Here is a 9,992-nt window from a genome sequence, read left to right as displayed (position 1 = left end):
TGACAATGGTGACAGTGATAATGACAACATGGTGAGGACAAAAACAACAAAAACAATAACAAAGATGACAAAGCTGATGACAAAGATGATGGCAACAAAGAAACAGGAAAGATGACAAAAATGATGATAAAGACAACAAAGAAGGCCACAAAAATGATGACAAAGATGACAAGAAACAAGGCAAAAAGATGACAAAAATGATGATAAAGATAAAGACAAAATTAACAATGATAATGACAGCAAAGTCAATGACAAAGACGATAAAGATGACATCAACAAAGATGACGATGACAAAATGACAAAGATGATGACAAAGATAAAGATAACAACAAAGATGACAAAGTTGATGACAAAGATGATGACTAAGATGATGGCAACAAAGATGGCAAGAATGATGACAAAGATGATAAAGACGATGAAAAAGAAGGCAAAAAAACATGACAAAGATGACAGAAAAGACAAAAAGATGAAAGAAATTATGACAAAGATGTTAAAGATTACAACAAAGACAAAGATGATGACAAAGATGACGACAAAAAATGACAAAAATGACAAAGATAAAGATAGCAAAGATGACAACAAAGGTGACAAAGCAGATGACAAAGATAATGACAAATGATGACAACAAACATGACTAGATAGACAAAGATGGTAAAGATGACAAAGAAGGCAATTCAAAAATGAAGACAAAAACAACAAAGATGACAACAATGACAATAACAAAGATGACAAAGACGATGGCAAAGAATGACAGACTACAAAGATGACAACAAAGACATTCAAAGACAAAGACAACAAAGATGACAACAATGACAGAAGCAATGACAAAGATAATGACAAAGATGACAAAGACAACAGTGTCATCTTGGTCATCATCTTTGTCATCTTTTTTGATTTTGTCATCATTTTTGTCATCTTTGTCATTATCTTTGTCACTGAGTATGTCATCTTTATCATCTTTGCATGTTTGTTGATGACACATTTGATGACAAAAATGCAAAAATGACAAGTACAATAACAGAGATGACAAGCATGATAAAGACAATGACAAATATGACAAAAATGATGTTACCTAAGATGACAACAAAGATGATGACAAAGATGACAAAGACAGTGACATAGCTGATGACAATAAAGACTACTAAGATGACAAAGACAATAAAGACAATGACAAAGATGACAAGAAAAACAGTGAAGACAAAGATTATGATCATCTTCTTCTTCTTTCGGCTTTTCCTGGTTAGGAGTCCCCACAGCGGAGCACCTGTTTCCATTTCTTCCTGTCCTCTGCATCTTGCTCTGTCACATCAACCATCTGCATGTCCTCTCTAACCACGTCCATAAACCTTATCTTAGGCCTTCCTCTTTTCCTCTTACCTGGCAGCTTCATCCTTAGCATCCTTTTCCCAATATACCCAGCATCCCTCCTCAGCACATGTCCAAACCAACGCAATCTCGCCTCTCTGGCTTTGTCTCCAAACTGTCCAACCTGGGTTGACCCTCTAATATACTTATTCCTAATCCTGTCTACCCTCATCACACCCAGTGCAAATCTTAACATTTAACTCTGCCACATCCAGCTCTGACTCCTGCCTTTTTGTCAATGCTACTGTCTCCAACCCATATAACTGCTGGTTTCACTACCCTTTTGTAGACCTTCCCTTTCACTCTTACTGGCACTCATCTGTCAGAAATCACTCCTGACACTCTTCTCCACCCACTCCATCCTGCCTGTACTCTCTTCTTCACCTCTCTTCCACACTTGCCATTACTCTGAACTGTTGCTCCCAAGTATTTAAACTCATCCACCTTCATCAACTCTACTCCCTGCATCCTCACCATTTTTCTATCCTCCTTTTCATTCACACACATATTCTGTCTGACCTTCATTCCTCTCCTCTCTAGAGCATATCTCCACCACTCCAGGGTCTCCTCAACCTGTTCCCTACTCTCACTACATATCACAATGTCATCTGCAAACTTCATAGTCCGTGGGGACTCCTGTCTGATCTCATCTGTCAACCTGTCCATCACCAGTGCAAATAAGAAAGGGCTCAGAGCTGATCCTTGATGTAATCCCACCTCCATTTTAAATGCATCTGTCACTCTCACTGCAGATATCACTGCTGTCACACTATCCTTGTACATATCTTGTACCACTCTTACATACTTCTCTGCCACTCCCAACTTCCTCATACAATACTACAACTCCTCTCTAGGCACCCTGTCATATGCTTTCTCTAAGTCCACAAAGACACAATGCAACTCCTTCTGACTTTCTCTGTACTTCTTCAACACTCTCAGAGCAAACATCACATCTGTAGTGCTCTTTCATGGCATGAAACCATACTGCTGATCACTAATCATCACCTCCCTTCTTAACCTAGCTTCCACTATTCTTTCCCATAATTTCATGCTGTGACTGATCAGTTTTATCCCTCTGTAGTTACTACAGCTCTGCACATCACCCTTATTCTTACAAATCGGTACCAAAACACTTTTTCTCCACTCCTCAGGCATCCTCTCACTTTCCAAGATTTCATTAAACAATCTGGTTACAGATTCCACTGCCATTTCTCCTAAACACTTCCAAGCTTCCACAGGTATGTCAGTATGTCATCTGGACCAACAGCCTTTCCATTATTTATCCTCTTCATAGCTATCCTTTCTTACGCCTTGCTAATCCATTGCACTTCATGATTCACTATCCCCACATCATCCAGCCTTCTCTCTCTCTCATTCTCTTCATTTATCAGCCCCTCAAAGTAGTTTTTCCATCTGTTCAACACATTCTCCTCACTAGTGAGTACGTTTCCCTCATTATCCTTTATCACCCTTACCTGCTGCATATCTTTCCTAGCTCTGTCCCTCTGTCTAGCCAATAGGCACAGGTCCTTTTCTCCTTCTTTAATGTCCAACCTTTCATACAACTCTCTATATGCCTTATCCTTTGCCACCTCTGACTTTAACATGCACCTCATCTCCTTATACTCCTGTCTACTTTCTTCATCTCTCTGACAATCCCACTTCTCTGCCAAACTCTTTCTCTGCATACTCTCCTGTACTTCCTCATTCCACCACCAGGTCTCCTTGTCTTCCTTTCTCTGTCCAGATGTCAGACCAAGCACCTTTCTAGCAGTCTTCCTTACTAGCTCTGCTGTAGTTACACAGCTATTCAGTAACACTTCACTGCCACCCCACTGTGTGTCTTAACTCTTCACTGAACTCCACGTCACAATCACTCTTTTTCAATTTCCACCATTTAATCCTTGGTGCTGCCTTCACACTCCTCCTCCTCTTCTTGATCACCAATGTAATTCTACAGACCACCATTCTATGCTGCCTAACTACAGTTTCCCCGTCACCACTTTACAGTCTCCAATCTCCTTCAAACTGGCCCACCTGCATAGGTTATAATCCACCTGCAATTAACCATAGGCAAGACTGCTCTGCAAATTGTAGCATGTTACAGGCCACCCTCACAAACTCAGGAACCTCACATGGCCTTCCTGAAAACACTAGAGGGGATAAATGTATCACCAAACACCATCATACTAGGTGACTTCAATTACCCTAATATAGACTGGGAACACTACTCAAGCCCAAACACCCTAGCCCAAAAGTTCCTGGAATTCATAAACTCAAATGCCATGGAACAGCTAGTCACCATCCCCACAAGAGGAGATAACATACTTGATCTCATCATCACGAACATGGGAGCACAATGTTCAACACCGGAAGTATACACCTCACTGGTGAGATCAGATCACAAACTAATCTCGCTGGAGGTCCTCATCCCACTCCCACCTGAAATAAAAAAGACCACAGTAAAGAACTTCTCGAAAGCCGACTTCACACTTCTAAAGACTAGTGTGGTCTCCTTTAAGGCCCCGAGCGGCGGAAAACAGTACTCAAGCCGCTGAATCACTTGCAAATGCCTTCTACCAGCACCTGCAGGACTGCATGGATAAGGCAATCCCAAGCAAAACAAAGACTCTTTGTACCAAAGGCAAGTCCCAGTCTGGTGGACCCCAGCCATAAACAAACTCTACAACAAAAGGAGGAAGCTACTACAAGATAGAGCAAAATCCTTAAAAGGTAAGACACCCTTGATCACTATAAGTAAAAACTAAGAGCTCTCATAAAATCATCCAAAGCAAATTTTGAGAGAAAAATAGCTAAAGACTCAAAAGACAATCATAAGGCCTTCTTTAGCTATGTTAGAAACCTGGGAGGAAACTCCCAGATATGCTCAGAACTAGTTCAAAATGATGTGAAGATTACTGATCCTACAGACATTGCCAACATACTGGCCGACAGGTTCAGTGCAAACTTCTCCCCCCCCCCAAAAGGAGAGATATCTATACCAAACGATTGCAGCCCCCCAAACATTTCCAACGCCCAAGTGAGAACTGCTCTCTCCAAAGCAAAAAACACAGCATCCATGGGACCAGATGGTGTCCCCGGCTGTGTGCTCCATGAACTCAATGAGGAATTAAACCCACAGCTAGGACAGCTGTTTAATCAAAGTCTTACCTCTGGATACGCCCAGGAGTGGCGCACTGCAACTGTGGTCCCACTTCACAAAGGCGGTGCCTCCACCGACCCTGGAAATTACCGGCCCATTAGCTTGACAAGCCTTATCTGCAAAGCCATGGAGAGGATCATAATGGACCTCATAAATAAAGACATAGGGAATTTGCAGACTTTGGATCCAACCCAGTTTGGCTTTGTCAAAGGCAGATCATGCCTTTTAAACTTGGTTGAGTCACCAAAGCCATTGATGAGGGAAAGGCAGTCCATACAGCCTACCTCGATCTGGCGAAGGCCTTCGATACAATACCCCACTCGGGTATTATTGAAAAACTCATCAGCTTAAATGTTAACCCATACATCACAAGATGGGTTGCAAACTGGCTGAGTGACAGAACCCACAGGGTCAGAGTTGCTGGCGCCATGTCAGACTCAAAGCCTGTCACAAGTGGTGTCCCACAGGGCTCAGTCCTGGGCCCACTCCTGTTTGGCATCTACTTTTCCGAAGTACAAGCAAACACAGGAGGGTTATGGCTGACAAAGTTTGCAGATGACTGCAAACTGGGCACCATAGTAGAAAACACATCTGACACAGATATCCTCCAGAAGGGTCTCACAGAAACGGATAACTGGTGCCAGAGCCATGGCCTAAAGTTAAATGCCAAAAAATGCATAGTCATACCCTTCGAAAAACAAGGTTACCCCTAGCTACCAAATAGGTGGCAATCCACTGAGCACAGAAGAAGTTATCAGGGACCTGGGGACCCAGGTTGATAGTAGTCTATCATTCGACACCCATGTAGCTAAAGTAGTTAGGAAGACCTTCTACATTGCCCACCTTATCATGAAGGATTCTCATCTAGATCAAGGAGGTCATGGTCTCCTTTACTCATCACTCATCAGACCAATGATTGAGTACAATGCCCCATTCGGAATGTATCTGACCCGACACTTGCAGCAGCTGGAGAGGCCACAAAAGTTCCTCACCAAAAGGATAAAGGGTCTCAAAAATCTGTCCTATGCTGCCCGACTGAAAGAACTCCAGCTCTATTCAGTTGCTTACCGCTTGCTCAGAGGTGACCTCTGCCTAACATACAAGGCCATGTCAAACCCAGATTTGATGAATATGCTTCACCTCAAAAAATCTAGATCCATCAGAGCCACAAGGGCGGGAGACTTAAATCTCGACACGGCTATTAATAGGACGTGCTGGAGAGATAGATTCATCACCCAAAGACTCCCTATGCTGTGGAACAAAATCCCGGTATATGTGAGGCAGAGCACCTCGCTGGCCTTGTTCAAGAGAAATCTTGACCAATGGATGGGAGATCGCAGATATACCCCAGGGATTACCTCAGTGTCACTGCTCGACAGAGGCACAGCAAAATAATGGGTATAGTTCCCCATACTAAAGGGGTGGCGTAAGCCACAAAACAATGGGCTAGGCTTGTAAATGCCCTCGGGCAGATAGCCTAGTATGAACCTATGAACCTATGAACCTATGAACCTGTGTGCATCTCCCTCCACTCTTGTATGTCACCCTATGCTCCTCCCTCTTGTTAAAATATGTATTCACCACAGCCATGCCCATCCTTTTTGCAAAATCCACTACTATCTGGCCTTCTGCATTCCTTTCCTTAACACCCTACCTACCCATCACTTCCTCATCCCCTCTGTTCCCTTCACCGTGTCCATTGAAATCTACTCCGATCACCACTCTCTCACCCTTGGGTACAGTCATCACCACTTCATCCAGCTCACTCCAAAATTTTTCTTTCCCATCCATCACACATCCAACTTGCGGAGCATATGCACTAACAACATTCATCATTACACCATCAATTTCCAGTTTCATAAACATCACTCTATCCAACACTCTTTTCACCTCCAAAACACTCTTGGCATACCGTTCCTTCAGGATAACCCCTACCCCATTTCTCTTCCCATCCACACCATGTTAGAACAATTTGAACCCACCTTCAGTACACCTGGCCTTACTTCGCTTCAACCTGGTCTCTTGTACACAATTTATATCATTCTTCCGTCTGTCCATCATATAAGCTAGCTTTCTCCCTATACCAGTCATGCTGCCAACATTCAAAGTTCCTACCCTCACTACCACACTCCTAACCTTTCTCCTCTCTTTCTGCCTTCAGGCATGCCTTCCCCCTCTTCTTCTCCTTCTCCTCCTTTGGCCAACAGTAGCCCAATTTCCACTAGCACTCTGTCGGCTAACAGTACTGGTGGCGGTCGTTGTTAATCCGGGCCTCGACCGATCCGGTATGTAAATCTGTATTGGTTTCTACATGTCTCATTTGGCAAATGTTTTATGCCAGATGTCCTTCATGACACTACCCTCCCCATTTATCCGGCGGGCTTGGGACTGGCAGGAAGAAATACACTGGTTTGTGCATCCCCAGTGGCTGGGTTAAGACAAAGATGATGATAAAGATGATAAAAAGATGATAAAAATGACAAAGGCGACAAAGATGAGATGACATAGACAATGACAAAGATGAGATGACAAAGATGATGACAAACCTGACAACAACATAAATGACTACAGAGACCATGACAAAGATGATGACAAAGACAAATACAAAGACAACAAAGGCAATGACAAAAACAATGACAAAGATGAAAAGAAAGGCAAAGACAACACAGCTGATGACAAAGGTGAAAGACTGAGAAAGATGACAACAAAGATGCAAAGATGATATAGCTGATGACAAATACAATGAAAATAATGATGACATGAAAGACAGCGACAAAGATGAGAAAAATGACTAAGATGATGACAAAGATTATAAAGATAATGAGAACAAATAAGCCAAAGCTAAAGATGATGACAAAGATGAGATGACAAAGACAATGACAAACATGACAAATACAAAGATGACTACAAAGCAAATGACAAAGATGTTGACAAAGTTGAATACAAAGATGAGAAAGGCAATGTCAAAGACAAAGACAAAGATGAAAAGAAAGATGACTACAACAATGTTGATGACAAAGACAAAAAAGACTAAGATAAAGATGACAAAGACACAACAAAGATGACATAGCTGATAAAGACAATGAAAAACATGGTGACAAGAAAGAAGACAATGATGAGAAAGATGGCAAAGATAATGACTTAGATTACAAAGATAATGATAACAAAGAAGCCAAAGATGAAGTCAACAAAGACAAAAAAAGTTGACAAATATGGCAACAAAGATGATGACAAAAATGACAAGGATGAAGACAAATACAATGACAAAGATGACAAAAACAGCAACAAAGATAAGAAAGATGATGACAAAGATGAAAATTATGACAACATTAATGATAAATGTGAAAGATGATGACAAAAACAAGAAAGATGACAAAGAAAACAAAAATGAGCTGATGACAAAGACAAGAATGATCTTTCTTGTCTTTGGTGTCATCTTTGTCATTAACTTTGTCTTTGTCTTCATCTTTATCTTTGTCATCATCTTTCTCATTTTTGTCATCATCTTGATAAAGGCAAAAAGAAGGCAACACAAACAATGACAAAGATGGCAAAAAACAAGACAAAAAGTTGACAAAAATTACAACAAAGATGACAACGATGATGACAACAGACAATGACAAAGACGACAAAGATTATGATGACAAAAATAACAAAGACAATGACAAAGATAACAAGAAAGATGAAGAAGCTGATAAAGACAATGACAGAGATCTCAAAGATGATGACAGTCTTCAAAGATAGCAAAGATGATCACAAAGACAAAGACAACAAAAATGACAGGAAAAATGACAAAGATAATGACAAAGATAAAGATGACAACAAAGATGACAAAGCTGATAACAAAGATGATGACAAAGATGATGGCAACAAAGATGGCAAGAATGATGACAAAGATGATAAAGACGATGAAAAAGAAGGCAACAAAAAGATGACAAAGATGACACAAAACAAAACAAAAAGATGACAAAAATTATGACAAAGACGTTAAAGATGATGACAACAAAGATAAAAAAGATGATGACAAAGATGACAATGACAAAAATGACAAAGATAACAAATATGACAAAGATTACAAAGATGAGAACAAAGCAGCCAAAGATAAAGACAATGACAAAGATGTTGACAAAGACAAATACAAAGATGGCAAAGGCAATGACAAAGACAATGACAAAGATGAAAAGAAAGATTACCACAATGTTGATGACAAAAACAAACAAGACTAAGAGAAAGATGACAAAGACAACAACGATGACAAAGCCAATGACAAAGAATGAAAAACATGATGACAAGAAAGAAGACAATGATGAGAAAGATGGCAAAGATAATAACATAGATTACAAAGATAATGGCAACAAAGAAGCCAAAGATGAAGTCAACAAAGACAAAAAAGATGACAAATATAACAACAAAGATGATGGCAACAAAGATGATGAAAAAGATGACAAAAATGAAGACAAAGACAATGACAAGGATGACAAAAACAGCAACAAAGATAAGAAAGATGATGACAAAGATGAAAATGACAAAAATAACACTAAATACGACAGATGGTGACAAAAACGAGAAAGATGGTGACAAAGATAAAGATGAAGACAAAGACAAAGCTGATGACAAAGATGATGACAAGAAAGATCTTTCTCATCTTTGGTGTCATCTTTGTCATCAGCTTTGCCTTTGTTTTCATCTTTATCTTTGCCATCATCTTTCTCATTTTTGTCATATTTGTCATCATCTTGATAAAGGCAAAACAAGAAGGCATCAAAAACAGTGGAGAAGATGACAAAGATGACAAGAAACAAGACAAAATGATGACAAAGATGATGACAAAGATAACAAAGATGATGACAATAAAGTCAATGAGAAAAATTAAGACAAAGTTGATGATAAAGATGAAGAGAACAAAGACAAGAAAAATGACAAAGATTATTATAAAGACAAAAAAAGACTGCAACACGACAAAGATGACAAGAAACAAGACAAAAAGATGACATGAATGCTGACAAAAATGATAACAAAGATGACAAAGATGATGACAACAAACACAATGACAAAGACAACAAAGATGATGACAAAATGACAGTGCAATGACAAAGATAAGAAAGATGACAACAAAGACAACAATGAAGATGACAAAGAGGATGACAAAAACAGTGACAAGGATGATTAGATAATGGCAGTCTCCAAACATGACAAAGATGATCACAAAGACAAAGACAACAAAGATAACAAGATAAATGACAAAGATAATGACAGACAATGAGAAAGACACCAACGATAATGATAAAGATGAAAACAAAGGCAACAAAAACAATGACAAAGACAAAAAGATAAAAATGACAGCAAAGATGACAATGATGACAACAGACAATGACAAAGACAGCAAAGATAATGATGACAAAAATGACAAAGACAATGACAATGACAAAGATAAGAAGAAAGATGAAGAAGAGGCTGATAAAGA

At 39.8% G+C, this 9,992-nt stretch overlaps 1 protein-coding gene across 1 annotated transcript; it reads left to right on the top strand.

Annotated features, from left to right (window-relative positions):
- Positions 1-358: 358 nt before the first annotated feature.
- LOC122802255 (prostatic spermine-binding protein-like) lies at positions 359-7,562 on the top strand. The gene is made up of 3 exons (XM_044071908.1): positions 359-489; positions 7,100-7,209; positions 7,429-7,562. The coding sequence occupies exons 1-3, from the start codon at positions 359-361 to the stop codon at positions 7,560-7,562; spliced, it is 375 nt and encodes a 124-aa protein (XP_043927843.1).
- The last annotated feature ends 2,430 nt before the right edge of the window (positions 7,563-9,992 follow it).

This window comes from Protopterus annectens, chromosome 5.part0, assembly GCF_019279795.1.
Source record: "Protopterus annectens isolate FY-2018-M chromosome 5.part0, PAN1.0, whole genome shotgun sequence".
Lineage (NCBI taxonomy): Eukaryota > Metazoa > Chordata > Ceratodontiformes > Protopteridae > Protopterus > Protopterus annectens.
Note: the sequence above shows the minus strand (reverse complement) of the source record. Positions and strands in the feature narration are given on the sequence as shown.